The sequence below is a fragment of the Dendrobates tinctorius genome, unplaced genomic scaffold (assembly GCF_039654945.1).
Source record: "Dendrobates tinctorius isolate UK_male_01 unplaced genomic scaffold, ASM3965494v1 ptg000293l, whole genome shotgun sequence".
NCBI lineage: Eukaryota > Metazoa > Chordata > Amphibia > Anura > Dendrobatidae > Dendrobates > Dendrobates tinctorius.
The window spans coordinates 7707225-7726442 of record NW_027361960.1 but is presented as its reverse complement, the minus strand read 5'-3'; the positions used below and the strand labels follow the sequence as shown (position 1 = coordinate 7726442).

The window sequence follows — 19218 nt, the reverse complement described above, 5'->3', positions numbered from 1 at the left end:
AAGGTTCATCTTCCAACAAGACAATGACCCTAAGCACACAACTAAAATAACAAAGTAGTGGCTTCTGAACAAGTCTGTGACCATTCTTAACTGGCCAATCCAGAGCCCTGACCTAAACCCAATTGAGCATCTCTGGAGAGACCTGAAAATGGCTGTCCACCAACGTTCACCATCCAACCTGACAGAACTGAGAGGATCTGCAAGAAAAAATGCCAGAGGATCCCCAAATCCAGGTATGAAAAACTTGTTGCATCACTCCCAAGAAGACTCATGGCTGTACTATCTCAAAAGGGTGCTTCCACACAATACTAAGGAAAGGGGCTAAATACTTATGACCATGTGATATTTCAGATTTTCTTTTTTAATAAATTAGCAAAAATTTCTACATTTCTGTTTTTTTCAGTCAAGATGGGGTGCAGAGTGTTCATTAATGAAAAAAAAAATAACTTTTTTGAATTTACCAAATGGCTGCAATGAAACAAAGAATGAAAAATTTAAAGGGGTTTGAATACTTTCCATACCCACTGTAAATATCTATGGTGTACATCCATATAATGGCCTAAAAGACAAGTGCTTCTCACTAAATTAGAATATCAGTTATAAAACAAATAACAACCGCACTACAGGCCTAAAGTACTGGACATACGATGTACAAGAAATCCAAGCCGATTACTGTTAAAGTGATTCTGAGGAATGTATCACTTACTCACTTCCCGGAAAGCATGTTGTACATCTTGGTGGTCTGGTGCTGGCGCAGTCTCCGTAGAGTGAGTGGTAAGTCTTGGGAGCGTCCTGCCATTCCTATGCCCCCCAGGTGCTAGCAGAGATACGAGCTGGCGGTGAGCTCCGTCCAGAAGCACCCTCGTGCAGTAGCGAGATCAGCGGGGGGGCGTGGTAGAGGTGAAACCACCAATCTTCAGCAACAGACTCGTGAATGGGCCAAAAAAGGAAGTGTTTAGAAGGACACAGATGAAGAGGGACTTTTCTTGGACATCGTAGGTCGACTACTTTAGGTCTGTAGCTCGGTAGTTATTTGTTTTATAGTATTTAGCACACATAGAGCCTGTCTAACCACAAGCAGCTTCAGCCTACACTAAGTCTGTGAGCACCAGTGTGTCCCTTATAATCTTCATCATCAAAAAGTTAATAACTTCAGTGAATCTCCTATATTATATAGAGTCATTACAAACAGAGTGATCTACCGTATTTTTCGCTTTATAAGACGCACTTTTGTTCCCCCAAATTTTGGGGGAAAGTAGGGGGTGCGTCTTATAATCCGAATATACGGGGGAGGGGGGTGTATATATATATATATACTGCAGGGTCCAGGGGAGGTGGGGGCAGCTTTGGAGCGGTGCTGTGAGCTGGTAAAAGCTGCCGGAGGGAGCCTTTGATCTCCTGCTCCCGCTCATATAATATGCACTGCCGCTGTCCATCACCATGGTGCTGAAACCGCACCACGGTGACTGGCTGGGGGAGAGGCGCATATTATAGCTGCCTGCGCCCTCCTTTGATTGCACATGATCCCCTGTGTTAGATATCGCCCCCATGCTGCTGCCCATAATAAAATAAAAAACTCTTTCCTTACCTCCTCCAGCGCTGATCTCCCAGTGTCTCTGCTGCCGCTGTCATCAGGCACGCAGAGGTGATATCACTCTGCTGTGCTGATCACATGACCGGCACTGAGAACCAGGAAGTGGAGGAGGAGCCCAACCACACTGAGGGAGACACGAGGAGGGACAGCGCTGAGAAGGTAAGGAAAGAGTTTATTTTACTAAAAGCAGCAGCATGGAGGCGATATCTAACACAGGGGGCCAGTGTGCCAGCCACAGGGGGCCGTGTGTCAGCCACAGGGGGCCAGTGTGTCAGCCACAGGGGGCCAGTGTGCCAGCCACAGGGGGCTGTGTGTCAGCCACAGGGGCCAGTGTGTCAGCCACAGGGGGCCGTGTGTCAGCCACAGGGGGCCGTGTGTCAGCCACAGGGGGCCGTGTGTCAGCCACAGGGGGCCGGTGTGCCAGCCACAGGGGGCCGTGTGTCAGCCACAGGGGGCCGTGTGTCAGCCACAGGGGGCCGTGTTTCAGCCACAGGGGGCCGTGTTTCAGCCACAGGGGGCCGTGTGCCAGCCACAGGGGGCCGTGTGCCAGCCACAGGGGGCCAGTGTGCCAGCCACAGGGGGCCGTGTGTCAGCCACAGGGGGCCAGTGTGTCAGCCACAGGGGGCCAGTGTGCCAGCCACAGGGGGCCGTGTGCCAGCCACAGGGGGCCGTGTGTCAGCCACAGGGGGCCATGTGTCAGCCACAGGGGGCCAGTGTGCCAGCCACAGGGGGCCAGTGTGCCAGCCACAGGGGGCCGTGTTTCAGCCACAGGGGGCCGTGTTTCAGCCACAGGGGGCCCATGTGCCAGCCACAGGGGGCCCGTGTGCCAGCACAAGGGGGCTATATTCAATATAAGATGGCCATATCCAGATTAAGGGGGCTAATTTTAGGATGGGGGGGCTATGAGGGACATATACCCTATATGATTTGTTAGACGGACACTGGCATTATAAGACGGACCCCATTTATTAAAAAATTCTCTATTCCTTCACCACATTTGGGGGTGCGTCTTATAATCAGGTGCGTCTTATAAAGCGAAAAATACGGTATTTCAAGTGTTTATTTCTGTTAATGTTGATGATTATGGCTTACAGCCAATGAAAACCCAAATGTCATTATCTCAGTAAATTAGAATGATTAACAAAACACCTGCAAAGGTTTCCTAAGCATTTAAAAAGGTTCCTTATTCTGTTGCAGTAGGCTCCACAATCATGGGGAAGACTACTGACTTGACAGACGTCCAGAAGGTAGTCATTGGCACACTCCACAAGGAGGGTAAACCACAAAAGGTCATTGTTAAAGAAGCTTGATGTTCACAGAGTGCTGTATCCAAGCATATTAATGGAAAGTTGAGTGGAAGGAAAAAGTGTGGAAGAAAAAGGTGCACAAGCTATCGGGATAACCGCAGCCTTGAAAGGATTGTTAAGAAAAGGCCATTCAAAGATTTGGGGGAGATTCACAAGACTGTTGCTGGTGTCATTGCTTCAAGAGGTACCATACACAGACGTATCAAGTACATGGGCGACAAGTGACGCATTCCTTGTGTCAAGCCACTCATGACCAATAGACAACACCAGAAGCGTCTTACCTGGGCCAAGGAGAAAAAGAACTGGACTGTTGCTCAGTGGTCCAAGGAGTTGTTTTCAGATGAAAGTAAATTTTGCATTTTATTTGGAAATCAAGGTCCCAGAGTCTGGAGGAAGAGAGGAGAGGCCACAATCAAAGCTGCTTGAGCTCTAGTGTAACGTTTCCACAATCAGTGATGGTTTGGAGAGCCATGTCATCTGCTGGTATAGGTCCACTGTGTTTTATCAAGACCAAAGTCAGAACAGCCATCACCAGGAAATTTTAGAGCACTTCATGCTTCCCTCTGCCGACAAGCTTTTTGGAGATGGAAATTTCATTCTCCAGCAGGACTTGGCACCGGTTTAAAAACAACAGTATCACTGAGCTTGATTGGCCAGCAAACTCACTTGTCAAGAGGAAGAAGAGAGACACCAGACCCAACAATGCAGACGTGCTAAAGGCTGCTACCAAAGCAAACTGTGCTTCCATAACACCTCAGCAGAGCCAAAGGCTGATCGCCTCCATTCCACACCGCATTGATGCAGTAATTGATGCAAAAGGAGCCCCGACCAAGTATTGAGTGCATTTACTGAACATACATTTCAGTAGGCCATCATTCTGGATTTTAAAATAATTTTTCAAGCTAGTGTTAATAAGTATTCTAATTTAGTGACATGACTTTTTTTTCATTAGCTGTAAACCATAATCAAAATTAACAGAAATAAACATTTGAAATAGATCACTCTGTAATGACTCTATATAATATATGAGTTTCACTTTTTGTATTGAAGTATTGAAATAAATAACTTTTTGATGATATTCTAATTTAGTGAGAAGCACCTGTATATATTATATTACAATGAAATGTATTTAATTAAGGTAAATACAGATGCCACAAGGTATAGGCTAATATGCTGTATGTGTGTTTAAAGTGCCCATTGGTAACTACAGTAAAAGACCAAATAAACAAGTTATTGCATAAGAAACAAAAATATAGAGAAATAAAAAAGTAAATCACTCTAAATAAAGTTATGGTAATTAAAATATAAAGCAAATTCCCCAAAATAAGCAAACTGTATGAAAATTCATTATTTAATTCAGACAGACTAATGTTTTAAGGCAAAATATCCATTGTGACTCATCTTTCAGCAGCATGTGATCAATATTCCCTTTCCATTGTTTTAAGGTGCATTTCTGAATGTCACAAAAACTGCAATACCAGAGGAAGGGAATCATGGCTAAATCATGTATGAGAAGATATTGGAGTGACCTAAATATTTTAGACAGAATAAATATTTTGCAGTACCCATTTCCTTAGATGCTGAGCAATCTTACACACATATGACAGAGTGCAAGGGCACATATATAACTAGTTCTTACACACATATGACAGAGTGCAAGGGCACATATATAACTAGTAATAATAAATAAAAAATCTATGAAAATGAACAAATGAAAGTCAGACATTGCATTTCAACCATGCTTCCACAGAATGTAAAAAAAATAAAACTCATGAAATAGGCCTGGATAGAAATGATGGTACCCTCAACTTAATATTTTGTTGCACAACCTTTTGAGGCAATCACTGCAATCAAACGATTCCTGTAGCTGTCAATGAGATGTCTGCACCTCTCGACAGGTATTTTGGCCCACTCCTTACGAGCAAACTGCTCCAGTTGTCTCGTGTTTGAAGGTTGCCTTTTCCAGATTGCATGTTTCTTCAGCTCTTTCCAATGATGCTCAATACGATTTAGGTCAGGGCTCATAGAAGGTCACTTCAGAATAGTCCAATGTTTTCCTCTTCTATTCTTGGGTGTTTTTAGCTGCGTGTTTTGGGTCATTATCCTGTTGCAAGACCCATGACCTGCGACTAAGACCAAGCTGTCACGGCCCCTGGCCCTGCCGTTTTGGCCCCCGGGCCCCCTGCCACGCTCCCCGTCAGGTCTCCCAGCGCGCGCAGCCATACTTACCGCGTCCGGCAGCCGCGCTCCTCCCAGCCCCAACGCCAGCTTCCTTCTCTGTGCGGCCGCAGCTGGTGACGTCACCGCGGGTCTCGCGCATGCGCCATAGGCCGCGGTCAGCTCTCCCCATCTGACCCGGCCTCCGGCGGCGCCCTGCCCTGATGGCGCCGCCGGGCCAATGGGAGCACAGCGGCTGCTATATCAGGTCGTCCTCCCTTAATGGAGGCGCCTGACCGCTGTTGTTCATTCAGCACCTTTGGGTCCGCACGCTCGCCTGTCATCAGGCTCCTTATGCTAATCTGTCTTGTCCGTTCCAGTTCCAGTCCTGTGTCCGTTCCAGTTCCAGTCCTGTGTCCGTTCCAGTTCCAGTGCTGCGTCCGTTCCTGTTCCAGTCCTGTGTCCGTTCCTGTTCCAGTCCTGTGTCCGTTCCTGTTCCAGTCCTGTGTCCGTTCCTGTTCTAGTCCTGTGTCCGCACCTGTTCCAGTCCTGTGTCCATTCCTGTTCCAGCCCTGTGTCCGCACCTGCTCCAGTCCTGTGGTCATACCGGTTCCAGTCCTAAGTCCACACCTGCTCCAGTTCCGGGATCGTACCTGTCCTAGTCCTGGGTCTGTACCAGCTCCAGTCCTGAGTCTGTACCTGTTCCGGCCCAGTCTCCGTACCTGCTCCAGCACTGCCTACCCGACTCCGTACCTGCTGTCCATCACAAGCCGCACCAACCCGGGTTCCAGCTCGCGGTCCAGCTCCAGTCCAGTCTACCGGATCTATTCCGAGCCGCCCCTCTTGGTTCCGGCTACCGTGGCATTCGAACCCCCGGACCTGCGCCTAACGGTCCCTGTATAGGGGTCGGCCACACCTGGTCGCTCGTTCGGGGTCCCTCGGTGCCACGGTCCAGAGGGTCCACTCCGGAGAACTTCGCTCTGCCTAGTACGGTGTCCCGAGTAACAGTGAGTAACAGTGCGATCAGGCCATGGATCCCGCCGGAATTTCTGCTCCCGGTCAAAAGGAGTTGCTCTTTTTACGGGAGAACCAGGGGCGCATCATGTCGGTCATGAAGTCCATGGAGTCCCGTCTGTCTGCCCTTCAGGCAGCCGATCCTGGGAATGCCGCTCAGCTGGCTAGTCTCCAGCAGGAGTTGAGCCAGCAGCGGGACGCTCAGTCACATATTTTGTCCTATATGGCCTCGGTAGACAGTCGCCTGGGAGATCTCCAGTCCGCCGCCGCAGCCTCAGCCGCCCTCCCTAATCCCGCTCCGTTTCCCTCTCCTCGCTTGGCTAAACCACCCCGGTACAGTGGGGACCCCAAACAGTGTAGGGGATTCCTAAACCAGTGTGGCTTGCATTTCGAGCTCCAGCCTCACCAGTATCCCTCTGATAGAGCCAAGGTGGCCTTTATCATGTCCCATCTGGAGGGAGAGGCCTTGTCCTGGCTATATCCGCTTTGGGAGAGGGACGATCCCATAGTCTCTAGTATTCCGGTTTTTCTGGACACCTTTCGTAAGGTGTTCGATGAGCCTGGACGAACAGCCTCGCTTACGGAATCACTCTTCAACCTCCACCAGGGTTCCCTTACTGTCGGTCAGTACGCCATTCGGTTCCGCACCATGTCCTCAGAGTTAGGATGGAATAACGCGGCATTGGTCGGGGCCTTTTGGCGGGGGTTGTCGGGCAGAATTAAGGATGAGTTAGCGGGGCGGGATACTCCTACCACCCTCGAGGACCTCATCTCCCTGGCCACTCGAATTGACCTCCGGTTTCAGGAGCGCGCCCGGGAATCAGCGAGGGACAGGAGACCCATTCGGCCTGCTCCGACCACTAGTCGGCCCTTTAGCCCACGCTCGCCCGGTCCTGTACATACTCCGCCTCCCGAGCCTATGCAGGTAGATCAGGTCCGGATAACTGAGAGACGTCAGAGGGAGAGACGGGAGCAGGGTCTCTGTCTATATTGCGGAAACGCTTCCCACTTCATCCGCTCTTGTCCTGTGAGACCGGGAAACTCCTCCACCTAGGCCAGGTAAGAGAGGTCGTCCTAGGTGATTATGAAGCCTCTCAGCCCCTTACACTTTCTGTTCTTTTACTTTCAGGGGAGAGGCGTGGGTCTGAGGTGGCCTATGTGGATTCGGGCTCAGCAGGCAACTTCATCCGGCGTGAAGTGGTGGATAAGTATCGCATTCCCGTGGTCACTCTGAAGAACCTCCGGCTGCTCGCTTCCATTGACGGCAGACCGCTACAGGAATCCATCACCGCGGTCACGGAGGAAGTTGTCTTACAAGTCGGCGCTCTCCACCGAGAAAAAGTGGCCTTCTACGTGTTGCCCGACCTGTCTCATGCCATCCTTCTTGGCCTCCCGTGGCTACGGACACACCAGCCGGTACTCAACTGGTCGACCGGGGAGGTCTTACGCTGGGGAGATCCTTGTCATGGTTGCTGTCTGAACCTCATTCATCCGGTCGTTCCCACCCGCCCACCTCAGGAGCTCTCGGGACTCCCCTCAGCCTATTGGGCTTATGCCGACGTGTTCGACAAGAAGGAGTCGGAGGTTCTCCCGCCACATCGGTCCTTCGATTGCCCGATCGAGTTAATCCCTGGTTCTACTCCTCCTAGGGGCAGGATATATCCCCTGTCTCCTGCGGAATCCGCAGCCATGTCTGAATACGTCGCGGAGAACCTCGCCAAGGGATTCATTCGGAAGTCTTCGTCTCCTGCGGGCGCCGGGTTCTTCTTTGTCAAAAAGAAGAACGGTTCTCTGCGCCCTTGTATCGACTATAGAGGATTGAACAGCATTACTATCAAGAACCGGTACCTGCTCCCTCTTATCCCGGAGTTGTTTGACCGTCTCAGAGGGGCCCGCATCTTCTCCAAATTGGACCTCAGGGGGGCGTACAACCTCATCTGCATCCATGCCGGCGATGAATGGAAGACCGCCTTTAACACCCGTGACGGCCATTACGAGTACTTGGTGATGCCCTTCGGTCTGTGCAATGCCCCGGCGGTGTTCCAGGAGTTCGTCAATGAAATCTTTCGGGACCTCCTGTACTCCTGTGTCGTAGTATACCTGGATGACATCCTGGTCTTCTCCCCAGATCTTCCGTCTCACAGGAGGACCGTCCGCCTTGTTCTTCAGCGTCTTCGGCAGAATCATTTATATGCCAAAATGGAGAAATGCCTGTTCGAGCAGACCTCACTACCTTTTCTGGGTTACATCGTCTCTGATGCCGGACTGCAGATGGATCCTGAAAAACTCTCCGCCATTCTCAAGTGGCCTCGTCCAGTTGGCTTAAGAGCCATCCAACGTTTTTTGGGTTTCGCCAACTACTATCGGCAATTCATTCTGCATTTTTCCTCACTCTCCAAGCCGATCTCTGCCCTTACCCGTAAGGGGACCCCTACTAATTCTTGGACACCCGAAGCCGAAGAGGCCTTCCAGTCGCTAAAACAAGCGTTTTCCACGGCTCCCGTTTTGATCCGTCCAGAGAGCGACCAACCTTTTGTGCTGGAAGTGGACGCGTCCTCGACTGGCGCCGGGGCTGTCTTATCCCAGAGAACTGATTCGGGCCGCCTATGTCCCTGTGGTTTCTTCTCCAGAGCCTTCTCCCCAGCTGAGTGTAATTACTCGATTGGCGACCGCGAGTTATTGGCCATCAAACTGGCATTGGAGGAGTGGCGCCACCTTCTGGAAGGAGCTGTCCACCCATTTGTTGTTTATTCTGACCACAAGAATCTAGCCTACCTCCAGTCCGCCCAGAGACTCAATCCTCGACAGGCTAGATGGTCCCTGTTTTTTGCTCGATTTGATTTCGAGCTGCACTTTCGCCCCGGAGACAGGAACACTAAAGCCGATGCCCTATCCAGGGTATTTCAGCCGTGTGAATCTGGGGAGGAACCTTCCCATGTTATCGAGCACTCGAAGATAATCACAGTGGCTCCGCTGACGCTGCTGTCTCCACCCCCGGGCAAAACTCTTGTGCCAGAGAACGTCAGGAGGAGAGTTCTTCTATGGGGTCATTCCTCCAAGGTGGCTGGCCATGCCGGAATCAGGAAAACCCTGGCCCTCATAACACGGTATTACTGGTGGTCCACTCTTCGTCAGGATGTGGCGGACTTCGTCGCCTCCTGTTCTTCTTGTGCAAGGAATAAGACACCTCGTCGTTCTCCTTTTGGCCTGCTGCTTCCGTTACCGATACCGAAGTCTCCTTGGGAAAGTATCGCCATGGATTTTATCACGGATCTGCCCCGCTCGTCTGGCTGTACGGTGATCCTTGTGGTCGTGGACCGCTTTTCTAAGATGGCGCATTTCCTTCCGTTAAGTGGCCTTCCTTCCGCACCTGCTTTAGCCAAGATCTTCGTTCATCAGATTTTTAGGTTACATGGCCTTCCTCAACGAATTGTGTCAGATCGTGGAGTACAGTTTACGGCTAAATTTTGGAGGGCGCTTTGCAAGCTTCTGGACATATCCTTGGATTTTTCATCTGCCTATCATCCGCAGACCAATGGGCAAGTGGAACGAACTAACCAGACGCTGACTAGATACCTTCCGCATTTCTCCAACGCCCATCAAGATGACTGGGTTGAGTTGCTTCCATGGGCGGAGCTCGCCTATAATAATCATGCTGGCGAATCCTCTACCAAATCACCTTTTTTCGTAGTATTTGGAAAACATCCTAACATACCTCTTCCTGTCACCCCAGCCTCCGAGGTACCGGCAGCCAATTCCCAGTTCCAGGAATTCTCTGAGATCTGGTCCGAGACCAACGCAGCCCTCAAGAGAGCCAGCGAGCGAATGAAGAAACACGCAGACAAGAGAAGGCTGGACCCCCCACCGTTTCACATTGGGGATAAGGTCTGGCTATCGTCCAAGTACATCCAACTGAAACTACCCTCTTACAAGCTGGGCCCCCGGTACATTGGTCCTTTTGAGATCCTGGAACGAGTCAATGAAGTCGCCTACAAGTTGAGGTTGCCTGCTTCGCTCCGTATCCCGAACACCTTCCACGTCTCTCTCCTGAAACCTGTGGTCCTAAATCGGTTTCATCCGGCTCCTGCTCCAGCTCCTCTCCCGGTGGGTTCGGATGACACCTTCGAGGTAAGGGATATTCTTGCCATGAGGAGAGTTAGAGGGAGAACCTTTTTTCTTGTTGACTGGGAGGGTTTTGGTCCTGAGGAGAGATCCTGGGAACCCCGGGAGAACATCAACGCTCCCCGCATTCTCAGGAGATTTTTTGCCAACCGCAGTAGGGGGCGGCGTGAGGGGGAGGGTACTGTCACGGCCCCTGGCCCTGCCGTTTCGGCCCCCGGGCCCCCTGCCACGCTCCCCGTCAGGTCTCCCAGCGCGCGCAGCCATACTTACCGCGTCTGGCAGCCGCGCTCCTCCCAGCCCCGACGCCGGCTTCCTTCTCTGTGCGGCCGCAGCTGGTGACGTCACCGCGGGTCTCGCGCATGCGCCGTAGGCCGCGGTCAGCTCTCCCCATCTGACCCGGCCTCCGGTGGCGCCCTGCCCTGATGGCGCCGTCGGGCCAATGGGAGCACAGCGGCTGCTATATCAGGTCGTCCTCCCTTAATGGAGGCGCCTGACCGCTGTTGTTCATTCAGCACCTTTGGGTCCGCACGCTCGCCGGTCATCAGGCTCCTTGTGCTAATCTGTCTTGTCCATTCCAGTTCCAGTCCTGTGTCCGTTCCAGTTCCAGTCCTGTGTCCGTTCCAGTTCCAGTCCTGCGTCCGTTCCTGTTCCAGTCCTGCGTCCGTTCCTGTTCCAGTCCTGTGTCCGTTCCTGTTCCAGTCCTGTGTCCGTTCCTGTTCTAGTCCTGTGTCCGCACCTGTTCCAGTCCTGTGTCCGTTCCTGTTCCAGCCCTGTGTCCGCACCTGCTCCAGTCCTGTGGTCGTACCGGTTCCAGTCCTAAGTCCACACCTGCTCCAGTTCCGGGATCGTACCTGTCCTAGTCCTGGGTCCGTACCAGCTCCAGTCCTGGGTCTGTACCTGTTCCGGCCCAGTCTCCGTACCTGCTCCAGCACTGCCTACCCGACTCCGTACCTGCTGTCCATCACAAGCCGCACCAACCCGGGTTCCAGCTCGCGGTCCAGCTCCAGTCCAGTCTACCGGATCTATTCCGAGCCGCCCCTCTTGGTTCCGGCTTCCGTGGCATTCGAACCCCCGGACCTGCGCCTAACGGTCCCTGTATAGGGGTCGGCCACACCTGGTCGCTCGTTCGGGGTCCCTCGGTGCCACGGTCCAGAGGGTCCACTCCGGAGAATTTCGCTCTGCCTAGTACGGTGTCCCGAGTAACAGTGAGTAACACAAGCTTTCTGACACTGGGCAGCACATTTCTCTCTAGAATCCCTTGATCAGTCTTGAGATTTCATTGTACCCTGCACAGATTCTAGACACTTTGTGCCAGATATACAAACACAACCTTCAGAAATAAAGCTGGAGGAAAATCACCCTTAGACATACATCTTAGTGCAGTGCATTGTTTTGGCCTTTTTTTGCCTTTCATTTGGCAGAGGATATTATCCTTATGTGCACGTAAGCACTTTATTTCAGATACATACTTATTTGCACTGCGCATTTGGTTGCTTTTTCATTTGGTTTATGGTATCTCATTAATGATATTCATGTGCACGCAAGCACTTTATTGTAGGAGATATATCCTTTACCTAGAATTCATTTAAGGCTCTACAGCATTTTGGATTAACCCATATATGTTACAATCTGTGGTTCAGGTGCCAGATATCTGTTCTAATAATTTTTTCATCATGTGGGATTCATTTTTTCACTGTTTAAATGATTTTTTTGCACTATGCACTTTAATATGTGGACAATATGTGTATTCAATCATCATTTCATGAATCGCTAATTTTTTCATTTTATATATTTTTTTTGATTTTCTGGTCTGAACTACAGGTGTGCTTCTTTGCTAGTACTCATTTCCATGATTCATTCTGGTGTTTGCTCTCTTTTGAGTTCCGCAAGCTTGATTAGCATTTGCACTTAATATGCTATTTTTTAAACTATATTTCATCAATAAAGATTTTTTATCTTCATAATTTTCTTGGCTATGCAACGTGTTTTCCTCCAGCTTTGTTTCTGGAGGTTGTGTTTGTATATTTCATGAATAAACGTTCTTTTTTGTCTATCATATGTGTATTTTGGAGTGTGCTAATTCACTCTGTGCCAGATGCAGCAAAGCAGCCGCAGAAAATAACAGAGCCTCCTTCATGTTTCACAGTAGGGACATTCTCCCAGAAGCTTTGTTGCTTGTCAACATGTAGTTTGGCAAATTCTAATCTGGCTATTTTATGATTTTTTGTCAATGGTGTCCTCCTTGTTGGTCTCCCATTAAGTCCACTTTGGCTCATACAACGATGGATGGTGCGATCTGACACTGATGTTTCTTGAGCTTGAAGCTCACCTTTAATCTGTTTAGAAGTTTTTCTGGGCTCTTTAGTTACTATTCATATTATCCGTCTCTTTGATTTGTCATCAATTTTCCTCCTGTGGCCACGTGCAGGGAGGTTGGCTACAGTCCCATGGAGCTTACATTTCTGAATAATATGTGCAACTGTAGTCACAGGAACATCAGGCTGCTAGGAGATGGTCTTATAACTTTATCTTTAGCATGTTTGTCTATAATTTTTTTTTAATCTCCTGAGACAACTCTTTCCTTCACTTCCTCTGGTCCATGTTGAGTGTGATACACACCATGTCACTAAACAGCACAGTGAGTATCTGTAGCCCTCTATAGAGGCCAACTCGATGATTCTAAGATTGTAGACACCTGTGATGCTAATCATTGGACACACCTTGATTTAACATGTCCTTTTTGTCACATTATTTTCAGGGGTACATTCATTTCTGTCCAGGCCTATTTCATGAGTTTTATTTTTTTTTAAATTCTGTAGAAGCAAGGTTTAAAAGCAATGTCTGACTGTCATATCTTCATTTTCATAGATTTTTTATTTATTATTACTGTTGTCAGTTTCAAGTTATTTCTGTGACCAATGTAGGTTTTTCTGTCATTAAAAGAGGGGTACCAACAATTTTGATCATGTGTGTAGACTACTCCAGATCTAGTATAGTTAACAAACTACCAGATGAAATAATTTCTAGATTCATTGGGATTTTGAAATTGCTTAATAGTTGGCATGTATCTACATGTTTTACAGCGGGGTCCCCAACCTGTATTTTGAGAGCCACATGTGGCTCGCTGGAGAGTAATGTGTGTTTTGTGGCTGTCTAACTGCTTGGTGCAGTGCATTAGCACCAGGTGGCTTAAACAGCTATTAAGAGTAGATCTCTAGATGGTGACTTTTGTGTGTAGCCCTGCACAGAAGAGCAGATCTGAATAGGGGTTAGATAGGAAACCATGGAGCTTGGCATACTGCCTTGGTGTGATAACAGTGGCAAAATTTTAGCTGTCATTAATACGGTAATATGGGACTCTGAGTGTCACTACTATGAGGGTGGCGAGAGATGGATGTGGCTCGCGATTCTCTCTCAGAGCTGGAAGAGGCTCACGACCCTCTCTCAGAGCTGATGTGGCTTGCGACCCTCTCTCAGAGCTGGATGTGGCTCGTGACCCTGTCTCACAGCTGGATGTGGCTCGCAACCGTCTCTCAGAGCTGGATGTGGCTCGTGACACTCTCAGAGCTGGATGTGGCTCACGACCCTCTCTAAGAGCTGGATGTAGCTCACGACCCTCTCTCAGAGCTGGATGTGGCTCACGTCCCTCCCTCAGAGCTGGATGTTTCTTGCAACCCTCTCTCAGAGCTGGATATAGCTCACGACCCTCTCTCAGAGCTGGATATAACTCACGACCCTCTCTCAGAGCTCTCAGAGCTTGATGTGGCTCGCGTCCCTCCCTCAGAGCTGGATGTTGCTTGCAACCCTCTCTCAGAGCTGGATATAGCTCACGACCCTCTCAGAGCTGGATATAGCTCACGACCCTCTCTCAGAGGTGGATGTGGCTCGTGACCCTCTCTCAGAGCTGGATGTGGCTCACGACCTTCACTCAGAGCTACATGTGGCTCACGACACTCTTTCATAGCTGAATTTGGCTCTCAAGTTAAGAAAGGTTGTGGACCTCTGCTTTGCAGAGTCCACATTTATGAGATTTTACTGCTCTATTTTGGAGCCAGCATATATTTGACACTGTCGCTTGTTCATAGCGACTGGGTACTAAAAGAGTGTTTAGATTAGGATCTCTGTGGTAGATTCTCTTTGGATATTATGCAGTTTTATACTTCAGATCTTCATCTTTTCACAGAACATGCCAGCATTTAACTAGGGCTCTCTGGCTCATTCATCAAATATATCTAATATGATTCTAATCTTTCTTTTCCCCATTATAGGTCTCATGTAGTAACTCATTTTTTTGTATATGAACAGCTCGATGGTAAGAACATTTAACTGGCTTACAAGGGTAACCCCTCTAACAAAATTGTTTATATAGGTCACAATTTTCTTTTAAGAAAAAATCCTCTATCGAACAATTACTTTGCGCGCTCTGATGAATCAATAAAACATATAGGGGAGACGTACCTTGCGTTCATGATATATTTTATGCACCCATAGCTTGCCTTATCAATCATGAATTAATGGTACCGGGGGGTTCTATCTCTCTGTTTACTAAATCAAGCAATCTTTATCCTTCTCAAATATTTATTTACTAATAATCAATGTTGAAAAAAAAATATAACCTATTACCACATGTAGAATTAGCGTATGTATTGCTTTTTAGTGAATCTGAATGAAGGTTAAGTTTTGATGACCTGTTAGTGAGGGGTCTATACCACTAATGGTATAGATTTATGCATGTTGTATATTCATTCCTGGTATATATTTAGAAACAAAAAACAAGAAACAAATATCCTAAAAGAAAAAAAGTAAAAAATAAATGGCAAAAATTTCATGAAGGTTTACGAAATACCCTTATTATTATTACTACCTTCATGCAATTTTTGCAATCTATTTTTTACTTTTTTATTTTAGGATATTTGTTTTTTGTTTTTGGTTTTCTCTGTGTAAAGGTCATGTGTTTATATGCATTCACATTTTGCATACACATTAATTTACTTTTTCAGCTCAGACCTAGTTTCTCATTTAGTTCAATGTGCATTCTGTGCATATAAGGGTGTGACCGCCCTGTTTCTGAGTTGGAAAATCCATCCTGTCTGGCCTATACTATTACTGGTGGTTCAGTCCCTCTGTCCTTGTTCACATTTACGTCACTTGACAAGTGGAAAGATTTTAAATACAAGAGTTAGGACTGTCCCGCAAGGGTTGCCTTGACGTGGCGGGATGGCTTCTACATTGTTTGATCAAAACTATGTTTACTAAATACCCTTATTATTATTATTACTACCTTCATGCAATTTTTGCAATTTATTTTTTACTTTTTATTTTATGATATTTGTTTTTTGTTTTCTCTGTGTAAAGGTCATGTGTTTATATGCATTTACATTTTGCATACACATTAATTTACCTTTTCAGCTCAGACCTAGTTTCAGGTATATATTTAGTGTGCAATTCATTCACTGTTGATATATACAGGTGCATCTCACAAAATTAGAATATCAACAAAAAGTTAATTTATTACAGTTCTTCAATACAAAAAGTGAAACTCATATATTAATACTACTCATATACCACAATAAGTGATGGTTTGGGGAACCATGTCATCTGCTTGTGTAGGTCCACTGTGTTTTATGAAGACCAAAGTCAGCTCAGCCGTCTACCAGGAAATTTTAGAGCACTTCATGCTTCTCTCTGCCAACAAGCTTATTGGAGATGGACATTTCATTCTCCAGTAGGACTTGGCACCTGTCCACACTGCCAAAAGTACCAATACCTGGATTAAAAACAACAGAATCAGTGGGCTTGATTGGCCTGCAAACTCACCTGACCTTAACCACATACAGAATCTATGGGGTATTGTCATGAGGAAGATGAGAGACACCAGACCCAACAATGCAGAGGAGCTGAAGGCTGCTATCAAAGCAACCAGTGCTTCCATAACACCTCAGCAGTGCCACAGGCTGATCGCCTGCATGCCACGCCGCATTGATGGAGTAACTGATGCAAAAGGAGCCCCGACCAAGTATTGAGTGCATTTACTGAACATACATTTCAGTAGGCCAACATTTCAGATTTTAAAATCATTTTTTCAAGCTGGAGTTATAAAGTATTCCAATTTACTGAGATAATGACTTTTGGGTTTTCATTGGCTGTAAGCCATAGTCATCAACATTAACAGAAATAAACACTTGAAATAGATCACTCTGTTTGTAATGGCTCTAATATAGGAGTTTCACTTTTTGTATTGAAGAACTGTAATAAATTAACTTTTTGATGATATTCTAATTTTGTGAGATGCACCTGTATGTATTAGTGATGAGCAAGCGTGCTCAGGTATTCTGCTATCCAAGCATGCCCAGGTGTTATCCGAGTATTATGTTCTAGTCCCCAAGGCTGCATGATTTGTGGCTGTTAGACAACTGCAACACATGCAGGGATTTCCTGTACAAAACCCATAGGGGTTTTGAAATTAAGCTAAGCATGAAGTGATTTTGAAATTGATATTTATTATTTTTTGCTTCAAGCCATTGGTCCCATTGCACAGCACAAAAGTCACCCTCAGAAATCATTTCATCTGCTGGTGAATTTTGCTTTTAATACCGACTCCTGGTGCACCTTTGTTTACTGCTGGCTTCAACTTCTTACATGCCACAAATGAACCCTTCCAATGTGGTTAACATTTGTTCTTCTCCTTCCTCTCTTCATCTCTAGCTTGATATAGCATACACACATTAAGGCCGGGATCACACATGCGAGGAACATGGCTTGCATGATAATACCCGGCACAGCCGCCAGCACTCAGAAGAGGAGCGTTCGGCTCCATGTATTGCTATGCTGCCTCACGCTCCAATCCACGTGCCGGCGGCAGTGCTAGGTATTAACATGCGAGACTCGGCTGTATTCCTCGCATGTGTGATTCCGGCCTAATTGAAAATACCTTTTATCTGCTTTCATGTGAGAGGATGAGAGAGAAAGGTAAAATAAACTAAGAAGATAAACCACTCCTCCATACTAAATATGGCATACATTTTCTTGTGGCCAAAAAATAGTGACTTAACACCAGTCTATAGTGGGCACTAAAAACTGTGATTTGTCATTAATGCCTAGTTTGCTAAACTATCTTGACTGCAGAATTAATTTCATCTTCAGAGAGAAAGTGCTTACATGATAATCATAAACAAGCATGCATGCATTTATTCCAAGTATTACCTTTTCCCATGTAATTCAATTCTTGTCCAGTAAAGAGGTTTCATTGGCCTTGTAGGTTCAATTGCAGCTTTTCTGTTTTCTTTGTCTTGGCTGAATTTTATTCCAATTAATCCAGCAGGCAGGGGAGGTGGTAGATGTGTTTGAGAATAAGCAAATGAAGGGAAGTTTAATGAAGCAGAAGAATTAATGGAAGGGGCTGGTGGTGGTAGAATAGGTGGTGGAGGAGGAGGTGGTGGAATCATAATGTTATGCGGCATTAGTGGCAGCAATGGAACAGATTGGATTACTGCAGTACCTGGTAGTGGAGGAGGTGGAGGAATATGAATGGTGCCTGGTAAAGGTGGTGCTTGTGGTGGAGGTGGTGGAATGACCGTAGCACATGGTAAAGGTGGTGGAGGAGGAATTCCATTGATGCTAGGTAGTGGAGGTGGCAATGGAAAAGAAGGAAAACCTGGTAATGTTGGTAGTGGAGGTGGTGGAGGAGGAAATGCAGAAGTACCTGGAAGCAAAGGTGGTGGTGGAGGAATTGCGCTAATAGCTGCCAACAGAGGGGGTGGGGGTGGGGGTGGAGGTGGAGGAGGAGGAGGAGGGCAAGATATTGCAGTATCAGCTTGTAGGGGAGTAAATGGTGATAGTAAAGAAGGAAATTCAGTGGTTCTTGAGGGTGGAATACTTGGTAGTGAAGAATGAAATGGTGCAGTATTGTCTGTATGGCTTGGTACAGGAGGTGAAAAATAAGAACACGGCAATGGTGGAGGAGGGGGAATTGCTGGATCAGGTGATAGCGCTGGCAGAGGTACTGATGAATTTAATGAATGTTTCAGCTGTGGCTGAGATGAATTATGAATTAAAATGGTAGATGGCAATGGTGGAGCAGTAGGAATTTCTTTAAAATCTGAAATTGTGGTTGGTAACTGAGGAGAAGGTGCTTTTGTTACAGAGTCTGAAGTTTGCTGAGTTTGAACCGATGTGTTTGTACAACATGGAGATTGCAATGATGAAATAACGGTGGCATGAGATGGGAGTTCAGTCAAATGATCCTGGTTTCCCATCTGATTGGAGTTCAATAGCGAAGATAGGGGGCATGGACTCTCCATAGTGGCATCATGTACAATGGTAGGTGAAGAGACAAAATTCTCATGTTTTTTAAGATGTTCTCCACAGTTTAAAGTACTAGACAAGGTCAAAGACTCAGCTTGTCCAGAAGTGATTTTGTTGCCTGATGGTGGACTTATACATTCTGAAGCATCATTAATAAAATTAAACTGTTCAAAGTTTGACTTCTGCTGCATATCTACAGAGCATTCACGATGTGAAAAAATCTGCTTTCCCGATGAATTCTGCAATGCTTCAGCATGGAACAAAGGCACTTCTTGCGATACAATCTCTGCTACTGGCGATGTCTGTACAGATTTTCCTTGTACATTAGTCTTTAGTGACACGTGTTGCGTACTGTCATTTGTCAAGCATAGTTCAGAAGAAAAAATAACTTTGTCTTGCATTTTATTAATTGCAGAAGCATCTGTTTGTATGTATTGCCTTTCATGCTCTGCAAGTTTAGCCTTCAAATCCTGTATTGTTTGTTCTAGTTGCTGTATTATATTTATATGATCTTCTTTCATGTCCTTATCCTGTTCAAAAACATTGGATTAATTTATCAAAAAGAAAACTTGGTAATATAAATAAATACAATAAAGCAATATTAGTATTATAAAATGATGCTATAAAACACACAAGCTCTACTATACTTTATTCCCCTGGATGCATATTGAACCACTTCCCAAACATTTTTTATCTCCTAAACCTTTCTAGATATGTCTA

The 19218-nt window shown here is 46.8% G+C and overlaps 1 protein-coding gene across 3 annotated transcripts in view; it reads right to left on the bottom strand.

Moving 5' to 3' along the window:
- Positions 1-19218, bottom strand: part of FMN2 (formin 2) — a 631532-nt gene that overhangs the window by 423791 nt on the left and 188523 nt on the right. For all 3 annotated transcript variants that reach the window (XR_012226894.1, XM_073560097.1, XM_073560098.1), the window contains exon 5: positions 17398-19028. Coding sequence is in view for 2 of the 3 variants with exons in the window: in XM_073560097.1 (XP_073416198.1) it covers positions 17398-19028 (1631 nt within the window). In the remaining variant the exon portion in view is untranslated. The remainder of the gene's footprint in view (positions 1-17397; positions 19029-19218) is intronic.